The sequence below is a fragment of the Fringilla coelebs genome (assembly GCF_963513975.1).
Source record: "Fringilla coelebs genome assembly, chromosome: 4".
NCBI classification, from domain to species: Eukaryota; Metazoa; Chordata; class Aves; order Passeriformes; family Fringillidae; genus Fringilla; species Fringilla coelebs.
This window is the reverse complement of record NC_140032.1, coordinates 48172416-48200228: the sequence shown is the minus strand read 5'-3', so window position 1 is coordinate 48200228 and position 27813 is coordinate 48172416. Positions and strand designations below refer to the sequence as shown.

Below are 27813 nucleotides of genomic sequence, written 5' to 3'. Positions count from 1 at the left end.
AGCAAGACTCAAGGTCATTTTCCAGTGCCCACCTTGAGCCAATTCTAAGCTGAACACAATCTGAAGCAGCTGGGATGAAGAGAGGGAGCACAAACCATGAAGAACAGCTCAGGGGTAACAGTGGAGAGCTGGAGTACCTGATACTTCTCTAGTACAGGATGGTTCTCTACATTTTAAGAAAACTTGAAGACAGTTTTGATTCTCTTCTGTTCTTTTTAGTTGAAGTTTCTCACTGTATAAAACCAAAACAGGCCAATTTAGTAAACTGCCAAACCAAAGATCTCAATCTAAATACACTGTTGTTGAACAGTTAAATTTTGAAATTGAAGTATTTTTTCCTCTAACAAGCTTTATAATTTGAGGCAATAAACTCTGCACAATGTTGAACATCTGAAGCATTTTAAGTATTGGAATATGGGGCAAAAGAAGAGTGGCAATGACTTCCCAGATTAATAATCCTTTTATTATTAACATTTAAGAATGATGGTTTCAGCAAGTTCAATTTATTAAGTATCAACACAAATGGGGGGGGTTTTAATATTAAAAAATACCCAACATCTTCAATTTCAAGTTTCAGTGCTTTGAGCTACAAAACCAGGAGCATGTAATAATGAATTCCTCTAACATATTCAATTCACAGATTTGGAAAGGCAGAAGGAATACCAGAATTATTAAAGTTTCACCTTCTGTATTACATAAGGTTTGGGCTTCCCTGATTTAACCTCTTTCAGTCCAGTACCTGGAGGATTTCCTTAAGCAAAACACCGACGCCGCTGTCTCACAGAACACAGCCAACAACATCAGCTAGCAGCCAGACTACTTCTTGAGCTTCTTTTGAGCAGCCTTCTTCTTGACCATTTGTAGCCGTTTCATGGCGTTGAGCTGGGACTCCTGCGAGGTGGGGCCCTTCAGAGACGCCGGCTGGTTGCCGGTGTCAGCCGCGGCTTTGCCGCCGCCGCCGCCCGCGCTGCTGCCCGCGGAGCCGCCGCCGCCGTTGCCGCCGCCGGCCGGGCCGCCGGTGCTGGGGGCGGCGCTGCTGGGGCTGGGCAGCCCCGCCTTGCTCACGTTGTCGCTGCTCACCGAGCGGCTCAGCGTCGTCTTGCCCAGGGTCAGCGGCGGGGGAGGCTTCAGCTGAACGGGGTTAGCGCTGTTGTTGGCAGAAGCTATTTTGGCCCCCAGTCCCGTCTTTGAAGTCGCCAGCCCTGACAAACCCACGGGTTTCTGGTTATTTGAAGAAGCTGCAGGTTTCCCGCCGGAACTCTGTGCTGTCGATCCCAGTTTGGCAGCTGATGGGTTGGCAGAGGAGGTTTTGGCCGCAAAAGCAGCCCATCCTGTAAGGCCACTCGTTGCTGAAGAGGAAACGCTTGTACTGGCAGAGTTCCCCGAAACTGCTGCTGAAGTCTAAAATAAATAAGCATCCTTATTATAGCAGCATCTATTTGTGTAACACATCGCAGCAGGAATATACGGAGCCTCTGATTCAGTTCTTTTCCCAGGAACACCCAGTGGACAATATTTCATTACTGGTCACCACAGTTGAAAAGTACTAACAAGAACAGGAAAGGATGCCAGGTGCAGCCAACTTTCAATCTCCCAGGCACACAGAACATAGTATCCCTTCTCCTCTTCCTTCTGTACACTTAGGCTACTACCACACAGCACTGTGATCCCTCCATAAACAATAAAAGCCCAAATTTGTGAACTATATAAAAGGTGGTGGCTTGGCTTCTTTTTTATTTGTTTACTGCTGTTACCAGGTGTCACTTTTCAACAAGCTGACAGATGCTCTGACAAAAATCAGACACTGAGCAATTAAGTACTGCACTTATTTTAATAAACTGTCAAAGTAGCAGTATCTAAATTGTTTCCTTTCTTCTTGGTTCTTAGCAATTTGTACCATGGATGGAATTAAAAAAAAAAGTACTATCCTACAGTCTTTTCCCATTCAGGTACTGCAAAAGATAAACCTTCTGCAAACATGGGGTCCCTTTGCCTCTGAAGCACTGTGCTATCCACACTAACCAAATTCCCATACCTTAAACCCTACAATCCCCAGGCTTCAGGTATGGATGATATGTTGATTTAAATCAGAGTTAGATCAAATGGCAGAGTCAAAACGAAAACTAAACCTCTCTATTAAAGTAATACTCCTTTTATAGTATACCCAGACAACTTCCAAACAGTAAAGTTGATGGAAGAAATCAGGCCCCAGGTCTTACAACCTGTTTAGGCACATAAATAACTCTATTGAGGTGAAAAAAGTCATTCACAAGCCAAAGTGCTAGAGCAATACCCATCCTAGTATTCACGATGGTTTGCATCCAGGCAGAGCAATGGCAAACATAACTTTGAGTACATGAATAATTGCTTTGATTTTCAGATAAAGCTGTGTTTTCCTAAGAAAGGGTCATGCTTTATTAGACTACTCTGTTATTTATTACACTGCTTCTGGTTTACCATCTTTGACCAATTTGACCTTTTGACAATATTTTAACTTGGAAAAACAGAAATATGAGGCAACACAGAATCAAAGAAGAGAATCACAGAATGGTTTGGGCAGGAAAGGACCTTAAAGATCATCTTGTTCCTACCCTCCTACCATGGGCAGGAATGCCAGCCCCTAGATCAGATTATATTTAAGAAGCTCCTAAATTAAATCTCACAGAGTCAGCAACACTTTCCCTACAATGGAATCACAGAACCATCTAGGCTAGATAAGACCTTCAAGATCATCAAATTCAAGTGTAAACCCAGCACTGTCAGGGCCACTGTTGCCATGAGAAAAAGCCTTCCAAGTGTCAAAATACACATAAGTTACTTGGCTCAAGAGAGGAAATAATGCATTTTATATGATCCATAAATCACAGAATGGTTCAGGTTGTGGAAAGGACTTTGAAGATCATCTAGTTCCAACCCCCTCTGCTATAGGCAGGGATGCCTTCCACTAGACCAGGTGGCTCAGAGCCCCACCCAGCCTGGTCTTGAACACTTCCAGGGATGGGGCATTCACACATGAAGTGAGTTTTCCCCCCCAACCCATTCTTTCAGTGTTCCTGCAAACCCACTATGCTCTGGTACTACTCAGTCCACATAGTGTACTGAGTGAAAAGATTGGTCTAATTGAAAAAACCCTATTATCTGTGCAGTGAAACAAACTCTTCCTCTAGTAAATTCAATTGAAAACTACATTACCTTGACTTCTGTTCTCTTGAATGCCAGAAAAGCTGGTGGGGTCTCAGGTTTTAACTTGATTTCTGGTTTCTTGACCAATGGATCCTTCAAAGCTGGTGCAACTGAAACCACTGCAGGAGCTGGTTTTTGAGGTGGTTTTTGTGTCTTCTGAGCCTGTGTAAATGGTAGAAAAAACCACCCTGAATAAGTTACAGTCCACATAACATGGACTGTTTTGACTGTTAACAAAAAGCATGAGCATTTTAAGATTGCAATCTAGCATTTACAATTTCAGGTTTAATGGTCCCTGAGAAATGAGGCAACAGGGGATGTGGAGATGTGCTGGGTATGGTACTGAGGGCAGGCTCCAGCCAAAAAGCATCCTGAACAGAGCTTGCTATTTCAGTGTGGAAGGAGTGGCAGTGTTGACATTTGGAGAGTAGGAAAGCACTGGGCCTTTACAGGAACAAATCAAAGACAGGTGAACTTGCAGAAGGCAAGGACACAGTCCAGCAGTACTGGGATGTAGGCTGCAATAGCCTGCTAAGAAGTGGCAGGCAAAATGGCAGAATTCATGCCTAAACAAAAAAAGGAAAGGCCATACTGAAGGCAACTGCTCAATGGCTAAACTGGTTACCCTGTGCAGGAACTGACCTCAAGCAAACACATCTCTGAGTTCAAGGGCTTGATGATCATCAGAATAATCATATATTTCAGTTAGTGTTGGTACATCCTAGGCCAGGATCTTACTTTGCCTTCTTTCCTTGTTTCTTAGTGGAGCCATTTCAACAGATAATACTTGCTCAGTTATCAAAGAACAGTTTCAAAACACATTTTCTGCTGTATTTTTCTGTATTCTGGGTGTGATTTTAAAACATCAGAACTAAAGTCAACAATGTTGCATGCACTCAAAGCTCTTATGTTTCTTTCTCATAATGAGATGAGTGGGACTCTGGTAGGATACTGTTCAGTCATGCAGAGAAATAAAAAGAAAGGCTTTTTAATTTTTTTTTTTTTTTTAGTGGAATATGCTACCCTCAGCTTATTTTTGACCCTGAGAGCATTCAACATATCAGATTGAAATTGGCAGTCTTGTCCTACAGGAAAAGAACCATTCATATCCAAAGCTGAGAAGAACACTTAAACTGCAGAGCTATTACTAAAAGCTGAGTATCACCTGAAATAAAAAAAGCAGAGGTTTTAACTTCTGCTTGCCAAGGAGGAAACATACCTATTTCACTCTTCTTCACTCACCTTCTGATTTTTAAAAAGCTTTGTTTAAGAAGTGCATTACAGAATACTCTTTGAGATGCTACATTAACAACCACAGCTGCAGCAAGGGAAGCACTGCTGAGAATAATGGTTCTCCAACGTGCTTCCTAAGACTTGTCTAACCCAGGAAATATTCTCACACAGTAGAAACAGCCTGCTGTATTCAAACAGTGCTCACACGAGACAAAAAACGGACTCCTACCATTCTCTTCATCTGCCTGGTACAGCGGGCACAATACCAGACAAGTCGAGGATCATTCACTTCCTTGTCTGTCACCTGAGGTTTATGGCAATCCTGGTGGTAGAGATTATGGCACTCCTGACACTCCACTAGCTGATTCACAAAAGTAACTGTCATTTGCCTGCAGAGCAAATAGTTAAGAACAGATTATGGGAGAAAGCACTTAGAGGATTATCCAATTGTTGAAAATTTTGCAAGGCTTAAGATAAAAAAATAAAAATATTTTTCTTTTCATATATATTTTCTACCTGTGGCAAATCTAATGTATTCCTTTTCTTCCTGTATCAGTTCTTCCTAATATTTTAGAAATTTGGTATTTTTTAAAGATAATTTCTTTCAAGAGATTTGAAGACTTCCATTCTATTAAATGTGTTTATGACAGTCTTGATTTCCCGGTTTGATTTTTAGCTTAGAGATGTAAGTCATGCCTGCTTTGCTTCACCTGGGCATTTTATGGATACATCACAGCACACCAATTATGACTTCCTCATTATAACAGCATATGAGGGACAGTCTCAATTTGTGTAATTTTGCTGTCAGCTGCAGAGCAATACAGTTCAAGAACAAATAATTTCTCAATGACAAGCATGTAGGAGTGCTTTCTGCTGCAGGATTTAAAAGCATCATCATCCAAGCTCTATGCTACTTTGAAGATGTTTTATTAGCCATCCCTTTGGTCTCTACCCCATAAACAGACACGTGGAATTTGAGATAATACCAGAATCATGGAGAGATGGAATAGAAAGGATTAATTGTGCAGTCCTGCCTTGAAGCAAACATGCAAGCTGGTGATGAGGGCTTCATTTTGTGTGGGCTTTGCTGAAAGTAATCACGCTGTATAAATGACACATTAGTGATATATACATGGCTGGGAGTCTGCCTGTGAATTACCCAAATACCATTTTCCTAACGATTCCTTCTTTCAGATGACAAATCAAGCTATTTAATTGCTAAGCTGCTTTTGCTCATATCCCTGAGGAGCAGGTACCCAGGTAACCATGGAAACTCTATTTGTAGATACATGGGGAAAGGTAATCCCTTATTTCTTTATATAACAGAAAAACAAAGTCTGAAGGTATTGTCCATATAAGCACTGGAACATTTTCTAAGAAAGATTTCTCTTAAAAACAGAAAGGGAAAGCTTTCTGAAATTCTAGGGTCCATTATTTTACATTCAGAATATTTAAAAGACGTTTTGTTTGCTTCTTCTTCCTAAATAAACTGGATCAGAACACAGAGTCTCAAGGAGGGAGACTCACCCCATTTTAAAACTACAAAAACCAATCCCTAACTGATTAAAAACCCATGAACTCTTCATGCTCAGAAACAAGTTAAACCACTTACTTTTAAATGATAACTGAGAAACATACCTAATGGTTTTTTAAGTTTCAAAACAAACAAGTATTGAAACCTAAAAACCAACCAAACAAACAAGTATTCATCAAAAATTAGGTTGTTATTTCCAAACCAGTCTTTTAAAAATACTTTTTTGGGCGGAAAACTTTGCTATCATCTACAAATTTCATGTTGTATTTCCTGTAGAATTTCCTCTTTGTACAACTGAGGAGCCAGTGAGGAGCCTCCATAACTGGTGAGTTGTCCTGTTTTTCCCAGCCTACAAGTACTGGAGAGGATGAAGTTATTTTAATACTCCTCTTCTCCTTCGGCCTAACTCAGCAAAAAAGAACAACTAACTTGATATAAAAGAACAAGAAGAAAAACACCACAGGCATCAACATATATTACTCCTAATCACTATGAAAATACATTTGACACTTGGCAAATCTTGAAGAAACATTTCATGCCTCTGCTTTAGTTTTTACATCTCTAAAAAGGAATAGTTAATATTCAAAAACACTTTTTTGCATTTGTGAACCCACAGCTGGGTTTTGTTAGCTTGCCTTCTCAAGCAATATAAATATAAACTATTTTGCTATGAACTCTACCTACTCTGCAATTTGACCTGTTTTCATTCACAACAGTTTGAATAATTGAGTTATTAAAATATGTCATTTTAAAAACGTACAGGGATGTTATTATTTTGGCTCAAGATATTACCCCAAAAAGGGTGCAATAAATAGAGGAATACTGTCTGACCAATATGCTGGATTCAGAACTTTAAAGCACAAGTCCTCTGAAAAACATCCAGTCCAGTGTGAGCTGGAGACAGATAACCACATGACATCAGTTTCAGCAGGTTCCATGTAAAATGAAAACAATCCAGAGTGCAGGGGTGACTGTTGCCACTCTCTCTCTAGTGAGTTGTTCCTTCCCCAGCAGTGTCTGGCACCAGAGATATTTTAGTTAGCCAGGGTAGACACATCTTTCACAAGAACGCTCACACTGGTGACCATGAACGGGTAGAAGCAAAGCTTCAGCAGCCAGGTTAAATAAACACAGATTGTGGAACAGCTAATGGAGCCATGTATCTGGCCTGTGCCTTTCAAAGTCTTGGCTACACTGGGCACAGGAGTCGCATTTTCTTTCTTCTGCTTCCTTACTTTGCATTTCTCATTATGCCTGCAAGTGTTTTTCTTTGCCAGGGAAGATACAGAATTAATCATCCACAGCAGTCAAGACTGTATAAATGAAACTTCATTATCCCCTCCTGCCAAATAAGGTAATACCTTACTATTTTTAGCATTTTAACATACCACTGAATGGGGCTTTGCCTCTTTTAGGAGACAGCAAAAATGGAATTTGCAGGAAAAAACGTAGAGTTCAGATATTTATATACTTCTTCCTTTTTCAATGTCTATACCAAGAAACTAAATATTTGATCTAACACATGGGAGTAACATGAAATCCCATCAGACCCCAACTGGTAACTACAGACATTTATCCTCTGTGCACTGACAACACTTCCCTATCTTCACAACAGGAATAACCATGGAAATGATGAAAGAATAATACTATAGCACATCACTTCCCAACTGACTCAAGCTGAGCTAAAATACATACTGCTGCCTAAAGGCCTGTGCCTCTTCTCTGTCCTGGCTCTGCACACACGTGCCAGCATAAGCATTTACTCTTACTGAGCTGACTGAAACCCAAACCTACTGAAAAACCCATGTGGAGAGCTGATCCAAGGGCTGATTCAGCTGATCACAAACTGTACTGGCAATACACTCCCCTAAACAGTGCAGGGAAGGAGGTAAAACTGGGAGAGCCAAACTGCTCCTTTTGGCAGCATTGGGGCCTAACAAGGATATAAATGATCCGTGAAACAAAATCCTGGTGTGAGTGATTTGATCCTAGGCTGGTTATTCAAAAGTATTTTGTACATCTGTTAACAATAAATGGACTGCTAGTACCACGTTAATAAGTCCAGATTTAGAGCCCTTACTGGAACCTAAAAACAACCTGTCTTCACTGCAAGATATATTTGCTGATAAAACATGGCTATGTGTAAACTAATGTCAAATAATTAGGAAAAGAAGAGCAACACATACACATCTCATATTAATACCACCTAAAAGTGCTTTCAGATGAGAACTGATTTTTTAAAAAATGCTTATCAATAGCCATTAATATTTTGTTTTTCAATAACTGAAAACTGTATTTGTCATGATAGGTTTTGCATCTTATCTAGTTTTATTTTCACTTGTCTTTTCCTGCAGAAGAAAAGCTGGTTCACTCTCTAAAAGCTCCATTTTCAAGAAACCATTCTTATTTATGAAGGAGCCTTAAATGTATTAATTTTGGATATTAAGTGATTTAAGTTATTTCTGGAATAAAAACTTTAAGAAGCATTAACTCAATTAAAAAAAAAAAGGTAACTAAACCTAACTGGAAAGAAGCAATGTTGACTTACCTGCAAACAACACAGGCTAACCCCATTTCCATGGCAAAGTCATCAGCACTGGTTTCCTCAAAGCTAGATAAATCTGGCATGGATAAATCCTTGCTCGTCTGAACTGTAATAGGAGAGGACCGAGCCTCTTGCTTCTCTACCTTGGGCTTCTTTGGTGCATCAGGTCCTTCAGCAGGATCCCCTTTTGTCTATTAAACACACACACAGAGAATGTGAAAATGCAACAAACTAGCAGATTATTAAAATGAGTTAAAATGGAACAGTTATATCAGCAGTATAAGAAGGTGTACTTTATGCAGCATACACACAACGAATTTTCTTTAATTACATATTTTCTTCAAAATATTTATGGACTAGAAGCTCAAGCTCCCTTTTTGTACTTCACCTCAAAATCCTTGAAAAAGCTTTGGGCATATCACATTTCAACTTGCTACATTTTAGTAATCTTTTATGACATAATCTCCTAGGATTTAAAACACAGAATGGTTTGGAAGGCATCCCTCAAGTCCAACCTCCCCACAATGAGCAGGGAAAACAACCACAGAATAATCATAAGAAGACATTTATTAGATTGCCTAAATAGCAACATGACTGGCTATTGCAGCTCACAGGCTAGATGAGTTGAAGATAATATGAGTTGAAAAGGGGAGCTTTTGTCTAAAACACCTTGGAGTTCATTAACCAAGTTATTTCACTAGAGAACAAAAATAGCTTACTTTATCTGCAGATCTCTTTTCTGTTTCTTTTTTCACTTTTTCTGATGCAGTGGGCTTGCCATTGTTGTTGCCAGAAGGCAAACTGGATGAAGCTTTAGGCTCTTGCTTAATGGGTTTGGTGACAGATACTTTTGGTTGCTCTACTTCCTGGAAACAGAAACAAAAATTGAAGCCAACTTCTGCTGTTGAGTTCCTACCTAATTTGCAATTAGTGAGATAACAGGACAGGCAAACAATATGCCATACAACACTGATCATCTACATATACACTTTCTATAAAAAAAACCCATCTCTTAAAATATTTTCATATCACATCAACAAATTAGTGTTTTAATTGTAGAGAATTAATAAAATCTTCCCTTATTACTCACCTTTCTGAGGAAAAGGTGCTCCTTTTCCAAAGACAGATCCTCTTTGGAACATTAACTTAAAAGGAGACATTTCTGCTTTTAAAATTCAAAGAGGCAATGAACATGAATTTTCAGATAGTTCTAAGGACAAAATTCAATATAAGCTAAAAACACAAGCTAACAACTGATATAACCAATCAATAATTCATTCCTTCATGGAGAGAAATATTGACCTCCTCTTAATCTCAGTCCATATTTGTCTACCAGATTAATAAATTTACGTATCACCAGAATCAATTGTTCTCATTAACGACACATTAATGTCAGCAAATGGATAATAGTCAGGAGAGCCTGTAAATGAGTGACAGTCACGCTGATGAGCAAGGTACCCCCTCCCAGCTGGTAAGACGGGAGCAATTCTCTGCTGTATACTGGGACAGGTCCTAAGCCCTGAACTTCCACCCTCCAAAGTTCCTTGTCCTGACTGTGGTACTCCTGTGCTCCCTACTCTCTTGGATTTCATGGTCAACCACAAACTCACCCTGCAGCCTACAAATGCAAGGGAAGGAATGCTTGTACTTTTTTCATTTCTGACCTTTGCAATCCTGCTGATATTGGATATATACTGAAAAGAGAACGAAAGATTTCTTCCTCTGGCCTGACCCTGTTTCACCTGAGGGCAGGTGACTTCCAGCCAAGCTGTTATTAGAATTGCCTTCCCAAGCCTCTTTGCACTGTTATTCTGCTCCCTGCTTCCTCTTTAAACCACACATTTCTTTTTCGAGCTCTGAGATGAAGGGCACCTGAGAGTTTTGAGACCTGTGTTAGGTTTCAGGGAGTTAACAGAAAGGAGTTAGACCACACAGTAAAGCATGATGTATGCTGAGCAGTACTAGTGCCTTTCAGTTATTTGGAGCCATGTAGAAATGAAATATTGCAAATGTATCAGCATACACACCATCATTAGAACACAGCAGGCTGACATGCAGGCATCCTAGGGAAGAACAAGACCTCATTATCCATATGGCAATACACAGCAGCACAAGGATGTCCCCGCTTGGCTATTTCCATACGCTCATCTCAGAGTCAAATATTCTCTCTAGCAGGTGTCCAGTGATTTTCAGTAGATGAAAAGTAATGTTTGTCCATTGGACAGCAATGGTTTCAGCCTGCAAATGATTTCTGCTTTGAACCATTTGGTGGTTTTCTCCTATGATTTCATCAACAGAATTTCATGGAAAGAGATACAGCTTTATTGGTAAATAACTTATTTTGTTTCTTATTTCTCTGTGGCAAATATAATCTATATCTTAAAGAACTTTTAACTCTGAAATGTAACTGCAGAAATACGTAAATTTGGGCGCACCTTGCACAGCATGCCTGATATAATGCTGAATATCTCTTTTAAGTCTTGGTGGATCAACAAGGTAAAGAGATTTTTTTCCCATTAACTTCCATTAATTGAAAGGATTATGCTATATGGAAAAGGGGAATGATGAATCTGAACACTCCAAAATTACTTTTTCTTCAACTTCTGATTCTCTTTTAACTTTCCAGCTGTAAAAGAGGAATAGCAGGAGCTTTATTAAGGCACACAGAAAGGAGTGTGCCTCAATGCTCCCCAACACCATTACCTTCTGAGAGGGACGATAGCTTGAGTCAGTTCCTCTGGCCAATGACTCGTCAAGAAGTGCTTTCAGCTTTTCAGCAGAGTCCTTACTCTTGGAGTGCAAAAAGCCCAGGGCTTTCAGAAAAATGGGATCCAGCTCCAAGTTCACTGTAGCAGCCATAGTTGTGTCTTCAACATGAGTTAAAAGAAAAAAGAAAAACAATGACAACTTTATTCACATGGAGCATAATTCAAACAACATGTGGCAAATAGAAGATTTCTTTTCCTTTTAAAATTTAATTATATTAAACCACAGCAAGGATTATATGGGAATTAATTATCATTAGCAGATGGCTGTGAACTTCAGTGCTGCAGAACTTAGAATATGACTGGACATCTGAAATGTCAAATTCATTCTTTGGCATATATGATATTCAGAAATGAAACTCATCATACTTACATAAATGAAAAAAAATTCATATTCTTGATATTTCATACATAAAAATATTGAAAAGTATACAAAATAAATATTAACTTCAAGAAAAGCAATTACCACCCTTCTCCTTAACACTTTTTGCACATACAGTGATTTCTAAATCATTGATCATTTAAGAGCAACTAGGAAAAATCTTACTTGTAGAAAAACTAACTTTTGAAACTTCTGAAAAGAACAGCTCATTGTAGCATGTAAGATATAAACAGCTAGTGTATTATTTTATATATATATATATAAATAAAATAGCTGAAAAATACATTTTTAAATTTAGCTGAAACAGTGAAAAAAATTGTAATTCAGATTGTGACCTACTGTGCCACATACTCATGTGACAGTCTAAGTGTCATTTCAGATAATGACTGTCCAGAGCTGTGAGATGGCACAGTGTCCATGGAAATAGAACAAATAGAGGAAAACGTTACAATGACTTTAAAAAACTGTTCGCCTCATAGCAATATATTCCTGCACTCTGGAGCACTATGTTAATTTCTCTAAAAACTCTAAGGAACAGCATTTACACCAGAAATTGTTTCTACTAAGATAGATACCTAACTTAAATCCGTAAATGACAATTAATAATTTAAGAAATAACATGGGAAGTTTCCTGATCTTTTCTAAAAATGTATGAGAAGTGTTATTGTTAATAATCCCTTAAAGTCTCATTTAAAACACATCGGGATGTTTGTGGGTTTGGGTTTTTACCTACAATAATCTAGAAGACATTCTTGAAAAGCCTTTCATCAGTTATTTCATCAAAAGCACTGTTTGGAAAGCTTTTTCAGTTGAAGCTTCTCAGGTTTTGTCTGATGAATTCCTTTTTATATTCATGGCAGTGAACTTTTACCTCTCTGGCCAAAACACCAGCACTGGCAGGCTGCTCCCTCAACACCTGCCTACAAGTCCCCAGGAACCTTTATCTCATGCTGAGCTTTCACGAGACACCAGAGAATCGCTTGACTGAGATCATCAAGGAGTTCAACGTACAGAACTTCATAGGGATTTTATCAATGGACCCAGCAGAGAGTTAAGAAACCTCTTCAAGAGCCTCCTCTCTCTTCCTTAATCTTTGCTACTTGACAAATCATTTTCTGGTGGTCACAGAACTTCTGCCAGGAAGTGCTACCCACCAGCTACTCAGCTGTATCACTGATCAAGCACAGACTGTAGCGCAAGCCCCGTCCCGGCAATTCGGTCTCTCTCTGATGATGACAAAAAGTGAATTCACAGAGCACAGAAAGCACATACCCTTTTTTCTTTATCCATCTACCTCTGATAAATGTTCAGGCTGCTCTTGAGATCTGTGGGTAGATTATGCCCCACATTTCTTTGTTCTGTGAACATGCCTTCCAAGTGTCAGCACCACATACTCTTAAACCAGGACTCTGCTAAACCCTCTGTTGAATGAAAACCTCAGAATCGATACACTAATTTCAGAAATTTTGTAGAACTCTCTGTTAAAAAAATCGTTCAAGTTCTTCTCTGAGCAAAAGAGGAATTCCGCTAGGAATATATACTTGTGTACATGAGAAACAGGAAGCCACAACAGCCATTCACAAGCGTTCTCTAATATTTTGAGAATAAATGTAAACACAATTCAATTTTCATCTCTCTGAAGGTAACACTTCCTAGATTTGTTTCTAGCTCTAGCTTTTTAAAGACATATATTAAAAGGAACACTTACATCCCAAATTTCAAAAAGGGTTCTCCATATTTATTCCTTTATTTGCTATGTAATTGCAGCAATTCTTTCTCTGTTCTTGAGGACAATTATAATGTCCCAGGCTACCACACTTACGACTAAGATATCACAAGAAATTTCTCATAAGAGAGGAAACTGGGCTTAGTAAACACTTGAAGTATGCTCATTTTAGGAATGCATTTTCAAATTTAAAAAATCTATTAGGGAGTTAGAGAAGGGAAGCATATTCAAAGATGAATACATCAATAACTGTCTTAAAAACAGCATCATCTGAAAAAAGCAAATTGATAACTATGCTCTCCTTAGGGGAGAGCACTGCTGTCAAACAGGCTGTGTTTGACAGCAATAACACTGCTGTCAAACAGGCTACTAACAACGTCTGTCCTGGTCCAAAATGCAAATTATTGCTTTTGGTAGTGGTCCTTTCCAGATGTTTGCAGATCAAACTGTTTTTAAGTATCAAACAGTGGATTGACACTTATAAACCTAAGATCCAATTTCTTTCATTCATGTTTTAATGCACAAACTACTCCTCTGGCAGTCAAGTCAGCATACATGTGACAGCCTTGAGACAAGGACAGCAGAGTGTTTCAACGATGATGCCATAGGCTAATTCTGCAAGACAGACCGCCTTGACTTTCTTCTTGAAGTGGAATTTTAGTACAGGAAATAATTCAAATGCTGTTTAGAAAAGAGTGAGTATGACACTGTCTTTTCTGCATTAGATTGATAATGCAGCTGTGAGATCAGAGGGCTGTGTTAAAACCCTTGAACCCTGAGCAGAACAGGTTTTGCACCAAGGAAGCACACCCTCTTGCAACCCAGCATTCACCCATCAGCCTAACCCTAAAAGCACCTTTCTCAACCCAGGTCTCTTTTACCTCCCAAGGTGGACTATTCTAAGTGATTCAAAGCTAGGGGGAAACATAGATGTTATTTTTAAAGTATCCAAGAAGTTTAGGATTCTTTCATTTCTTTAGTATACTATTGTCTTCTGCCAAATACAATGACCCTTAACTGTGCACTCTACAGAATACATGGTTTTCGAATTTAAAACTTATTAGATTTATAGGGTGTAGGAGCCCTTTTCTTTTTTTCATTCATTCGCCATCTACTGTTTTGCATACCTGCCCATGTGTTATCTTATTCATCATAACTTGCAGCAAAATGGATCTACTTCCATTAGATTTTCAGATATGGTCTTATTTTCAACAATCTGTTTCTGAGCTCCTGTTCCTATTATTTTCTGAGGCAGGTGTACTACTAAAGATGTTTTTCCAAGAAAGTACCCCTCTTCTATTTACATTGCAATGGTATTATGGACTTCTGCTATTATGCCATCCTTTTATAGACTCATCAATATTTTTATTTTTTACTGCCACTTATGATTAAAAGGCCTTTCACTCACATATCCTTTTCAGCTACCTTCAAGATCTGTAGCAGTTACCTTAAAACACAGACACATAAATCAACAGCTTATAATTCCTTCCAACACATTCATTACATTGTTTTTTATTTACTACCATATAATCACTTCACTTTTCCCTATCCTTTTGTTCCTCAGAATTTACCTCCTTCCTGACTACAGTTATTAACAGTGACATCGGCAGATTTTGCTTATTTACCAATAACGCCTCTTACAGGTCACTTTCAGATCTGATGAGTCTTAAGAAAGTAGATCAAGGAAAATCTTAAAAGCAGAAAAAAAATGAGCTTCTATTTTCAGTTTTTGCTACTTAAGTATCTTAATCAGCACTTGATTTATGACAGGATAATTTCTCAGTAACTTTCCACAAGGGACATTTCAAAACTCATGCACTTCAGTAGTCTAGAAAACTGTATTAATGAGAACAATTGTATTAATCAGTTCTAATTTCCTTGTCATCATCTTCAAAGAATCTTTTGAGACACGTATAAGATCTCCTGCTATGGAGTTACTAGTACTGGCATCCTTAATTTTACATTCTATTCTACAACATATTTTATAATGTTCTTTTAAATTAGTATTCCAATCAATATCACTGTAACCAGCTTATCAAATATTTAAAAAAATTACACTAATGCCCTATATTTGCTGTTTTCTCCACAGAAACAGTGAATTATTTCAGGATTACAGAATCATTCCTTGTGGAAGGGACCCCACATGGTCACCCTCTGCAACCTCCTGTTAATGAAAAGTCAACACTGAATTCAGACCAGCTTGCTCAGGACTTTTACAGCTGGATCCTGAAAATCTCCAAAGACAGGAATGCAAAAATCTTTCTGGGCAACCTGTCTCAATGCCTCACTGTCCTCATTTCTTTGCTTTGAATTGGAGGTTTTAAGTTGTACTGTGTCTCAGTCTCCCACTGTGCATGTGAGTACAAAGACTGGCTCTATCTTTCCAATAATATCCTCAGGTAAATGAAAACTTCTATTATACCCCCCCTAAGCCCACAGCAGATGGTCTCCAACACTCCCTCCATCTCCAGATCTAGCTATTTAGTCACAGAGGACACGCCAATGGATCAGGCATGATTTATCCTAGGTAGATCTGGCTCTGCCCAGTTTTTACCTTCTTATGCCACAAATGGCTTCCTCCACGATCCTTCCACAGCAGGAAGGAATGAGGCTGACCAGTCTGTAGTTCTCTTGCTTGTCCTTCTTGCCCTTATATGAAGATAAGATTTGCCTTTCTCCAGCCCTTGGGATCTCCCCCAGTCTCATGGCCTTTAAAAGATGACCAAAAGCAGCTTTCTGAAGACACTGTCAGTTGCTGGAACCCTTGAATGCAGTCTACCTGGGCCCATGGACTTATCAGGGAAACAATCCTGCTTCAATCCTCTTCCATAACTTCTAGTCCCTCCTCTCCTTAAGCTCTGCCTTGTGGCAAAAGGCCTTGGGAGACCTTACAGGTCAAGTCTGTGGCAAAGAAGACATCAACTATTTGACCCTTATCTGGTCTGCTGTCACTAACACACTTGTTCCACGCAGCAGTGGTGTTGTATTTTCCTTGTGAATCCTTTTCCTGATAAATGGCATAATCCTTGTGAGTGCTTTTCAAATCAGGATATTTTGTGATAATTGTACCTGCACAACTGAGATTTGGTAAGCCCTGCTACTACTGAGCTTCAATATTCTGCAGAAAACGGACCTGAAGATGTTTCAACATGTCACTGCTCATTGGCTTAAGCCACTGGTAAATTGAGTACCCCTCCACTACTATTTTCACCTTTGCATCACTCAACATCCACACAGAAAATTATCAAGTGTACAAATTCCTGGGTATCATCCTCCTGGTAATTTCTCAGAGAGAGAAGAAAACTTTAGCTAAAAACAAATTTCTGAAACAGTTACGCCAAAGCCACAGCGTGACCCTCCGCAACCTACTCGCTGCAAATTTCTCCCTGGGATTTCTTTTTACCAGGAAGGAAGGAAAGGCCTCTCACCCGAAAGCAACACTTCAGAATGCTCAAAAGAATAAAATACCACCCTGCTACAACCATTATTGCCCCGCACGGACTTCCTCAGGGCCGTGTGCCCGGAGGGGCCGTCCCTCGGCACCCCCGTGTCCCACAGGGACAGCGCGGCCGCCTCTCCCTCGGGCCCTCAGGACACGCAGAACACAGCCGGGCCCGCGGGAGAGCGCCCAGCTGCGCCTGAGGGCTCCCTCTTGCTCCCTCCCGCCAAACACCCTATTTCTCACACCCAAACCTACCCTTACTGTCCTTCTCCCAACGAGAAAAAACAGTGGTTTTCCTCGTCCCAAACGCCTCTTCCCGCTCCCAAACCCACTCTTCTCCCCCCTCCCCAAATTCCTTTTCTCCTCCCCAGACCCCTCTGCCCTCTCCCAATCTTCCTCCCCGCTCTCAAACCTCCTAAATCCCTCTACCTCCCCTCCTCCCAAGCCCCTCTTTCCCTCCCAACCCTAAAATTCCCTCTTCCTGTTGTCAAACCCCCTCTTCCCTCTCTCAGCTCCCCTCTTCCTTCATCCTCCCAGTCGCTCTCTACCGCCTCCCCATCGCCCTCTTCCTTCCCCCAAATTTCCTCTTCCCGATCCTCTCTCTTCCTTCTCTCAAGTGCCCTCTTCCCGCCCGACGGTGTCTCACCGGAGACGACGAGGAGGAGGACGAAGAGGAAGAAGAAGAAGAAGGCGCCGAGGCAGGTCCGCCGCCAGCGCGGTCCCCCCGCGCAGCGCGGGCGGCGGGCGGCAGTTCCGGGCGGTGCGTGCGGGCCGGGGCGGCGCAGGAAGGGGCGGGGCCGGGGCGGAAGCGGCCGGGCCGGGGTAAGGAAAAGGAGCGAGGGGAAGGGCAGGATCCCGGGAAGGTGGTGGTGGTGGTGGTAAAGTCCTGGGGCTGGTTTGGCAGCGCTGCCTGGGCACCGAGAGCAGCGGGGAGCAGAGCCTTTGCGAGCGGGGCTGTGAGGGAGCCCTGGTTCGGTGGTGTTGCTCTCTGTAGCAGCAGCTGAGCTCAGGCGTGTGGTGCCGTCCCGGCTCCCGGCTCCGTGTGGCTCTCCAGAACCGTCCCCAACTTTCGCTTCATTCGCAGAGCCGCCTGTGGCTCGGGTCCGAAGCTGTTCTGTGCTTCCCCCTTCTGTGCAGGGGTGGCCCCGGAGCGCATTCAGTAAATGGATCGTCTTGGATAGAAATGTAACTCCAGGCTCTCAAGTTATGTGCCTTAAAGCGCAAATAATGCTTTGCTCAAAGTTAAATATTTGCCGCGTTTTTAAGTGGCATTGTGTTAAACATTTCTCGAATCCTAACGTGCCTGCTTAACAAAAATTCCGTTTTACTGTTTAGTAATCAACAAATGAATAGGATCTTTTTCAGGGACGGAAAGGAAGAGGATGTTTATGTAGTTATTTATTTGTCTTTAATTTTCTATGGGAAACACTTGTTTTTAAAGCAGTTTTTCTTTATTACCTTGTTAACTGGGCAGCTGAGTGAAACTTAAATTTTAACTGTTGTCTAGTGCATGTTGAAAGGGAAAAGAAAATGGTAAAAAGCAGCACTGCTAGTAAAAGTTACACTTACATAATATTTATAATTTTTAAGTAGGGGCCTTTTATACCAAAGGTAGGCAACATTATTTATCTTTGTCTTTTAGGTTTTGGTGTAAATCCTGTATTGATCATTGCTTTTCATTTTCCCTCTTTCAAACTGTAGCTACTATAAATATGGCCAATAGAATAAAAACCCATCTCTTTCTACAGAATTTATGGTCTAATTAGAGAAAAAAAGTGCTGGGAAAAATACTGTGAGCAAATAGTGCAATGTCTTATTAGGTCTGGTTAGCTCTGTATTGCGCATTTCATTTTATTGTGTATCCCTGCATTTGCTTTTGTCTCAGTAAGCTGCCAGTGGATGCTTTAATGGATGGGTAGTAGTTTTATGAAAAGACTTAAGTGAGAATGGGCAACCAGGTAGGCTGTTAAGTCTTTGAATTGAAAATCTGTGCATAAATCCACAAGGAATATAGACTCTGTAGAGCCAAACCAGTGCAGAAAAGCATCACTATTGGAAACAAAAAATACAGGAAGCGACTTTATAATGTCAGTGCTTAGAGACAAAATATTGGGAGGAATTCTCAGAAGGAAAATATGGGAGGAGGGTGGGATGTGGCAGTGTAAGGGTATACAGCTCAGTTGAAGTGATGATTCAAAAAGGCCTTTCTTCTCACAGGAAACAATGAGGAAACAGAGGTAAAGTCACTTATTGACAGAACTCCTGGACAGATTATTTTAGTTTCTCTTCTGTGAGAGATTTCAGAATAAAATTAATCTGACTGTAATTTTCATTGTAATAGACTGACCTTAAAAAAACCCAAAATCTCACAGTCAACCAAACCACAAAGCCCTTAAGGAAAAATGTCCAAGTTTTTGGCTTGCCCTAGGACAGACACTTCCAGTGTGACACTGAACTATAAATTCTCTTTGTGCTTTTGCTTTTTCACGTGTGTAACAGGAACACAGGAAACTTCTACCTTGCAAGGGACTTTGAGAGGAAAATCTGTGACATATTCAGCTGCTGGTGTGGTGGAGGGACATAGAGATTTTTGCAATAACTAACAATTCAAATAAATCCATAATGACCAAAGTAGCGAATTGCAGTCATTATGAAAGCCCAGCTTGTTAAAATTATGTGTAAGAAGTTTTTAAAAATAAATGGTAAGAATGGGTGATTAATAGTTGGAAACTATAGAATAATATACTTTGGAAATAGAAACCTTCTCAGAGTTTACCAAAATACTTAGCAGTTTTGCATAGCATGAAAATGACCAAAATAGCTGACTGAGTCCAGGAACATCAACTAGAAGAAAAAATTCAGTGATGTGGTGAATGTGCATGTCTGAGTGGTTTGCCTGCCCAGCAAAAGATGAGCTTGTGAGCTCTGAGTTCACATGGAGAACAAAAATATTAGCCCAAATGCATATAGGAGTACTTTTTAGTATTGAAAGAGATACTGTAGTTGGAAATAGGAGCTTAAATGCTAGAAGCTATGGGTGTGACTATGGTAGCAGTAATTCTTCTTGATTTACCTCTCTGGCAGTGCCTTCACTGGATAATTTACACCACAGAGGTGTACTTAGGATATAGAGTCTGTCTCAGCTTCCATGCTGTCCAGATTTACCCAAATAAAATGTCTTGTGGTGAAGTAAGGCATTTTTTACTGTCCTGTTCTTTGTGTGGCAGTGTATTAATTAAAGAAAAGCAACACTACTCATAGCACAGCCACTGTTCTTGTCATTTAATGGCTTAAAAATGTGTCACTGTAACAGACATTAGTATTCTTCATGTCAGGTGGACTTGATTTTATTCTTCCACTCCCACTTTTTGGGCAATTTGTTTTGGTCCTGTGGTAGGTAATGCAAAGTAGTAAGTGTGATGTACATGTCTATATGGAAAAAAATAAATTGAATAATCAAGGTGTATCAAATTAAAACTTTATTTTAAAATTCTTGCATTTGTAAAAATGCAGGCAATTGTAATTGTTCAAAGACCTTATTAATCAAGACAGTCATGGGAAAGACTGATGCTGTTCCAGTGTCACTCGTGCTTTATATATATGTATATAAAACCCTATTCTGGCCTCCCTCGGCAACGTTTAAATGTCTCTTCCTCACTGTGCTCGAGCTGTGGTAAGAGGGCCATCTAGTGTCTGAGAAATTTCAGTGCCACCTGTCATCTCAGGTGGCACTGAGTGATGGAGCAGAAAAATTACTGCATCAGTGCCATATGTTAAACTCCTGTGGAATGCTGTAGTAGGACAAATGTAGCTTTCAACCCACTGTAAGGAAAGTTAATGTGAGTTTTTAATATACTGAGAAGATATTAATTTCAGCTCTGCTGCTGTTGAATTGGACTGCTTTAAAGTAGTTGTGTGTTTGAGGTGTTCACATAGTGTGATGAGATGAATGTTTATTTGCTTATGAGTCCTTCAGTTATTATCTCACCCAACTCTAGATTAATTTTTAATACAGAAACCAATATTATTTCCCATGGCCTAAATACCTGCTGTAAATGCCTTTTAGCAGTTACAAAAAGACAGATGTTGGTATTAGGGAGCTGACTGTTGTAGATAGGTGCTCAGGAACTTGTTTTTTCAATAATGCATCATTAATATTGTGGGAGATTTTAATGTAAAAAACAGAGCTTTCTCTAAAATGTGTGTGCACTCAAAAATTGAAAATGAAGCATTTTCTTTAGGTTTTAGTTGATGTCTGAAATATGCTAAAATGTAAAAAAAAAAAAAAAATTACAGGGATCATTTTCCTATCTGTCATCTTGTATGTGAAGAGACAGTGTAGATGTGAAATCAATCTTTTCTCTCAGACAAGGGCCGGCCAATTATTTAGGCAGGATGTCTTTAAAATCTGTTAAAATCAGTTGTAGCAGATAGTGGAAGAACCAGTGATTTAAATTTGTTTTTAAATTCTGTATTCTCTTATGGATGTCATACTCTGATTTCTATTTCAGGAACTTCATCTCAGGAAGAAGATGAAAGATAATGTCGCTGAAGAACATTTATATTTGGCTTTTTCTCATCAGTACAGAGATAGTATCTTCCCTCTTCATACATCTATCTCACTGTTTTTGCTATCCTACTGTGACTGCAAATTATTTAAAGTTTTCTTAGTGCCAACTGGCGAAGATGTGGGTGATCAGCGTGTGACAAAAAACCTTGCTGGCGACCTCGAGGTCCACTTAATCTCCAGGTGTCAGCTTCCAGTGGTTGTGCAGAGCTGCAGTTTGCCTGCTGTTGTCGTGAAAGATGACAAATTCTGCCGAGCTGGGCTTTCTGTGGTCTTAAGACATATAATACAGAAAACATTTGAGGCAGATCCATCTAAAAAGGAGGTTTTGGAACTCTTGGGCTTTAAGAAGACCTGCTTAAAAGCCTGTGCTGAAGTGAGTGTGTCTCTCTCTTAGATACATTGATTAGTTTTTTAATAAGCATTAAATGCTCTCAAGTAGACTCTTAATATTGATGTCAAGTAAGTTCTTTTAGTATAATATTAATTTGCTTAGAAAATGCAATTTTTTCTATGGAAAAGTAGCTGTATTTTGGCACAAAGATGAAAAATAATTATTTTTGAAGATACTAATTTCTAGCAGCACAAAAAGAACCTTAATGTTAAAAAGTAGGTCAGATCTTGCTTCATGTGTAGCAGTGTGAGTTATAAAGTTTGAAATAAAATAAGAAATACCTAATTTCTTACTGATTTTAGTTTCAAGAGCTCTATATATTGTTTGCTTTCACTGTCAGGGTGGCTTTTGTTTAGCTTTTCCTCACCAGGTTGTCCAGTGTCTTTTCAGCAGAGTGGCTGCCTGGCCAGGTGGTCAGTCCCTAGCCTGTACAATTCCAGAGGATAACTCCTTCCTAAGTGTGGGATATTCTGAGTTTCACATCACTTCCTCTCAGCTCATTCTGTAGTCTGTGCTGGCTCATGTGAATAGCAGTTCTGTCTTGGAGTTTGTTGGGAATTTGTTGTCTGCTCTTTTCAATTCCCTGTCATCCTTGATGGGAGTGTATTCCATCTCCCCCCTCCAGGTAAAGATGATGAAATGGGATAGGCCTCAGCATAGACCCTTAAAGATTTCTACTCCTAACTGGCCTTCAGGTAGAGTGTGAGCTGTTAACCAGCACTGCCCTTTGAGTTGAGATGTCAGTCCATTTATCACGCAGCAGTTTGCTCATCTGACAGCTCATCCGTCTAGACTTGCCTTCCTCATGCCTCTCAGGAGGCAGAACTCCACCCTGGCATGATCCTGTTTCCATGGTTGCCATTGATCACTGTGCCTTCAACTCAGTTCACAGCTTTGTTTCTTATGAGTGACACAGCCACCCTAATTTTATGTCAATGATAAGGAAATAAAAATATGCTGTACTGGATAACCGTTCTGTTCTATATAAGATTTAGCTTCCTAACTCTGCTGTTGTAATAGCAATACAGAAATACCTTGAGCTTCTAAGATTAACAAAAAATGTATTTAAAGCTGGAATTCCTTTGCTTGAAGTGATTGAGTAAGCAAAGTAACCAAAAGTTACTTTGGGTTTTGTTTCTCTTTCTGTAGAGACATTAATTAAGTAAATGTATTTGACAGGTTAGCCAGTGGACCAGGCTCTGTGAGATCAGCATACCTCTGGCTGTTGAAAGATTTTTGACAGCCTCTCCTGAGCACTGCCAGGCTATTCCTCCTGACATTTTACTGTTGGAAAGGAAGCTTGGAGAACCTGTCCGAGTACATAATGATGACAAAATTCGAAGGCAGAAACTTCAACAACAGAAGGCAGGTGCCAAAGCTGTGGTGCCTCTGCTCGGTGAAGAAGCAACAGAGGAATTAAAACCAGGAGAAGTCCAGGAACAACCACCCTCAAGTTTGGAACTGAGTGTAGCTTTCTCCAAACTACTTGCTCAGGAAGCACCAGATGCAATCAACAGGGAGGCCCCTCACATCAGGAGAACAAAAACCTCTGACCTTCCACTCTTGGACCACGTTTTTGCAGAAGGGCTTTATTTTACCGTGGCAGATCTAGTGCTTTTGCCATGCATCCATCAGTTCTTGGTAAGCTGACAAATTCTGCAAATATCAATTAGTGTACATGTATGTTTTTTAAGAACCTGAAAGTTGTAAAATATGTTAATTTGAACATATCGTGGTGTTTCCAAAGTGACCTTAACCCGAAATCAAAGATTTGTCTTGTTTTTATACAAAGACAAAAAACAGGGATTGGTGAGGTCACTAAAGTTACTTCTAGATACAAAGCATATAAATGCTTAGTAAACTCTGTTAACTGTTAAAATATTATACTGAAATATTTTGGCACCAATTTGCCCAGAAAATAATAATTTAAAAATACTAGTACAAGTGACTTGAGCTCAACTTGAAAACTAGTTCTACAGTGGGAAAAAACTTCTGTGGCAAGACTGTGCAAGAATCTTGCTCAGCACAATCTGTGTATTTAGTTTTATGGGGATAGATGCTAGGAGAGATTTAAGGAAGTTACAACTATGTCTTTATTTCCCATCACAGTAAAATGATAGAATGAGTTTGCCTCCTACAGTTCTATTCCTGCAATTACTCTATGAGATTTACAGCTAAGCTGGTGTCTATTCCAGGAACATTTGCATTTTGATTTTGCAAGTTGGTTTGCCAAATCTCCCTTATGGTGTTTGAAAACAAATGGAATTCCTGGAGGAGATGCTGTTAGTCAGATTGAGGATAACAGTCTCAAAAATAGAGATGACTATCAAATATTAATAATGTGACAAATGTCCACTTTATAACTTCTTTAACCATTATCATCATCCTCAGTGGATTTCTGTATGATGATAGCAGTATGCTGCTTTTGAATTGAGAGAATGACTTATTCTACAGAAATGCTTCTTAATTCACTTCTGCTTTGTTTTGCAAATCACATAATTGGAGGTGAACAGCAACTTCTGTATGGATGATACTAAACAAAAGTATTAAGACAAAATGCTTTCTTACTATTTAAAAAACTTTAATGTATTTCAGCCTTTGTTTGTCCAAGACCTTTTTAAATAAGAGCATAACTTTTTAGAGTAATATTTGATTTACTGGTGCTAGGCATGAGAAGATTGTTGCATCAGGTGCTTAATTGATTTCAACAACTTAGTTGGGATCATTCTGTGGTTGTACTGTGAGCAGCCAAGAATTTTGTCTTTATTGACTTTTTATATGTTACCCTTTTGCCCTGGTGTTCTGCAGCTCATGAACTAGGTATTTTACAGTACACTTGTGTTAGCTGACCCCAAGGATTGCCCTGAAAACCTGGCTTTCAATTTAATTTTTACCTAATTTACCAGAGCTCTGGGATAATGTTTGTTTATTTCTGTTCTCTGGTGAATGATCATTTTCCAAGCAATTATCCCTTGATGCCTACAGTTGTCATCAAAATTGAAAAGCTTGCATCTGAAAGCTTCTTGCAGGCCATGAGTTGAAACTGCTCTTGTTGATGGAAGTCGCAGAGTTCAATTCTGTGTTCAAGTGCTATTTGTCACTAGTATAACTGGACTTCCTGGATTGTGTTTAAAAAAAATCACTGTAGTTGCAGTTCCACTTTGAATTAAGGGTGTGAATAATGAAGTCTTAAGTGAGTATGTGTCTGAAAAATATCATCCTATTAATATGAGGAGACCTGACTAGGTGATTGTAATTATAATTACCAAAAATAAGATAATGCAGCTGAAGGGTTGTTTTTCATTACCTCATTTCAATGCTGTTATCATTCTGAGGTTACCTTTGTTATGTCTTCTGTTAGTTGTAACTATTGAAAATTAATAGAACCATAACAAAAGCTCAGATCCTCATTTGGGAAAAAAACACTTTTCGCTTTTTAAAATACAATTTAGAACACTTGATAACAAGTGTAACAGTGCCTCTTAGAATTGCTTTCCAAAAGACTTCTTCCTTAGCTGAATTAATGTGGTTTTGCCCATGTTACTATTAGGTTATTAAATTAGATAGTAAAGTTGCACAGTTCATCCTTTTGCTCCTTTAGCTATTGCTAATTACTTGTGATTACCCTTAGCATATTATAAACACAGCATGCAGGAGAGCTGTTGGAAATTTTGTGTAATTTCAAGTGTTCTTTACCAATTTCTATTTCTGTTCTTCGGACAGCTCCGGGGAAGAATGTAGGTTTTGCATGGCCTTTTCTGCCTGTTCCTGTAATCATGATTTTTAATTTTCTGTTTAAAGCAGGCACAGCATCACAGAATAGTTGAAGTTGGAATAATTGAGGTTGGAAGTCACATCTGGAGCTCATCTTGTCGAAGTACCCTGCTCAGAGCAGGGTCAGCTAGAGCCAGCTGCCCAGAATCATGTCCAGTTATATTTTGAGTGTCTCTAAGGAGACTTCACAACCTCTCCTGTAAGAGGATGATCTCCGTTGTTCTAGAACATTTGGGAATCTAAACAAAAGTTATTTAATTTCATCAAGTGCATTCTTTTTAAAAGTAGTTGGACTTCATCTTAAAATGTGATTTGGGCATATTTTTTTAAAATATGTGCAACATATTCTTACTTAGGAAATGTTTTTATTTCATTTTTTACAGTTAAAATTCTAGTTTCTATTGGAGGTCACATTAACTCATAATCACATACACTTAGTTCAGAAAATAAATATACTAGTTACCATTTTTGTATAAAAATATGAACTTATGAATATGAAGTCTGAAAAGAGTCTTAAAATATGAAGAGTCTGAAAAGTAATTCATGATTAAAAATAAGTATTCAATACTAATTAGAAAAAAGCCGCAGATGTAGTGCAAAGACTTGAATAAAGACCGAGGGTAATGTATGCCTGTTATCACATAGGTATTTCAGGCTTGTAGTTCCCAGCAAAACAGCTTTTGGTGGAAGACCATTCAGGTTTCATAGTGTCATGCTTGGAGTTCAGTGTTCATTGCAAATTACTGCATTGGGGTTTTTTGTCTTAACGACCAACCAAAACTAATCGTTCCTATGTTAGGAAATAGCACATATTTAAGAGTATTATTTTTATGGAGTTTTCCTGTTACTGACTGAAATTATGATTTAAGTTGGTCATGTAAACCTTTTCATCCTATTAAGCAAATGGGAGTTGCAGAGAAAGTTTAAATGGGCAACTGGCAATTTCACCTGGAGCTCTGAACCAGCTGATTGCCATCATGCTGTCAGTGCTTGTGCTCAGCGTGGAGCTGAGTTTACTCCTGTAGTTTGTGCCTTTTGGTGGCTTGTAGTAAGAAATTTACAGTAGCCACTGACTTTCTCATTTTATTATTTTAGGTTTCCAGCAAGAAGCGAGGCAAAAATCTGGTAAACTTGCCACTGATATCCAGTTGGTATCGAAGAGTTCAAGAAGTACCTGGGGTAAAGAAAGCTGCTGGCAAATGCAATATGGAGCTTCTACAGCTTCCAGAGCTGGTGTCTGCTCCTGAGGAGCAGCTACAGGACTCTGCTTCAGCTCCTGATGAGTTAGAAGAGGATCATGAAGCCAGTAATTTTATAGGTGGTCCAAGGCCAACCATGACTAAGTTAATGGTAATTTAAGCTTTTTAATGAGTTATTTTTATAGCCGTATTTGTTTGATTTGGAGTAGGTAGAATTTATTAGAATTGTACAAGCTAATTTTGACAGCCTTGAACAGTTTAATACGCTTTGCTTGTCCTAAATCTGATATGCATTGACTTAGAAGTGATTCTGCTTTTTTCTTCTCTTCTGGTATTTGATTGATTCAGGAATTGGGAAAAAATAGGACTGCTGGAGCCCTATCAATAATTCTGAATAATCAAAGTAACTTTTTGTTTGAATTGCAATATTGTATTTATCTTTTAAAGATATTTATATAAAGAATGACAAAAAACTGTTACTTTTATGCTTGGCTTCATTATCCAACCTTTCAATTGGGTTCAGTTTTTATTTTTTGCATTGAAGCTGACAGCATTTCCTAAAAAAACTTAGGAGGGCTTTTTTGTGAGAATGAGGGCAATACATAATTTCAATGTTGTATAATTTAGAGTCATCTGCCTGTTCAGTTTCACTTAAACTGACAGTGTTGCAGTTTGATCTGATGCTGTTAAATTTAGTGAGAATTTTGATACCATCTTAAGTAGGTAAATGGTCTCATTTTTTTCCTTCTTTCATGTAGGAAAATGGAATTGAAGCAAAGTTTTCTCCTCATCCATGCCCCAGCTGGACCCTGGACTGGACCAGTCTTCCATCTGCAGTCAGTCCGGGGGAAGGTGAGAGTTTGTATATCTCTGTGTGTATTTAACAGGGTCTTCTTCTGTGAAGCTATTTTACTGTTTCACAAGAAAATATGCCAGTTTTCAGTATGTTTCAGAGCTAAGACAGGTAAGCAGTTTCAAATCTGTATTAGTCTGTTTGTGACGTATGGTGACATAACTTCCTCAGGTCATCAACAGCTGATGAGCAAACTGGGAACAAGAGATTGGCCTT

The 27813-nt window shown here is 39.3% G+C and overlaps 2 protein-coding genes across 5 annotated transcripts in view; one reads left to right on the top strand and one right to left on the bottom strand.

Annotated features, from left to right (window-relative positions):
- Nucleotides 1-488: 488 nt before the first annotated feature.
- Nucleotides 489-17555, bottom strand: INTS12 (integrator complex subunit 12). Its single transcript, XM_084204721.1, has 7 exons — nucleotides 17457-17555; nucleotides 11199-11362; nucleotides 9215-9361; nucleotides 8499-8686; nucleotides 4646-4805; nucleotides 3193-3345; nucleotides 489-1401 (listed from the first exon to the last, which is right to left on the bottom strand). The coding sequence occupies exons 2-7, from the start codon at nucleotides 11352-11354 to the stop codon at nucleotides 817-819; spliced, it is 1389 nt and encodes a 462-aa protein (XP_084060847.1). The 5' UTR covers nucleotides 11355-11362; nucleotides 17457-17555; the 3' UTR covers nucleotides 489-816.
- Nucleotides 17556-17621: 66 nt separating this feature from the next.
- The window catches only part of GSTCD (glutathione S-transferase C-terminal domain containing), a 45544-nt gene continuing 35352 nt past the window's right edge, over nucleotides 17622-27813 (top strand). For 2 of the 4 annotated variants that reach the window (XM_084203949.1, XM_084203946.1), the window contains exons 1-5: nucleotides 17622-17632; nucleotides 21322-21753; nucleotides 22951-23412; nucleotides 26641-26895; nucleotides 27503-27596. In XM_084203949.1, coding sequence (XP_084060075.1) covers nucleotides 21343-21753; nucleotides 22951-23412; nucleotides 26641-26895; nucleotides 27503-27596 — 1222 coding nt within the window. In that variant the 5' untranslated portion in view covers nucleotides 17622-17632; nucleotides 21322-21342. Of the gene's footprint in view, nucleotides 17633-18329; nucleotides 18422-18947; nucleotides 19048-21321; nucleotides 21754-22950; nucleotides 23413-26640; nucleotides 26896-27502; nucleotides 27597-27813 lie in introns of those variants that run through there. The other 2 variants (XM_084203947.1, XM_084203948.1) reach the window with 2 other exon arrangements.

Excerpts from the sequence above, each read along its gene's own strand:
- INTS12 (XM_084204721.1), bottom strand. The coding sequence starts at position 11,354 with ATGGCTGCTACAGTGAACTTGGAGCTGGATCCCATTTTTCTGAAAGCC. Across the intron at positions 9,362-11,198 it reads GCTATCGTCCCTCTCAGAAG|GAAGTAGAGCAACCAAAAGT; the intron begins GTAATGGTGTTG and ends TTCTGTTTCCAG. Across the intron at positions 8,687-9,214 it reads AAAAGAGATCTGCAGATAAA|ACAAAAGGGGATCCTGCTGA; the intron begins GTAAGCTATTTT and ends TGTGTTTAATAG.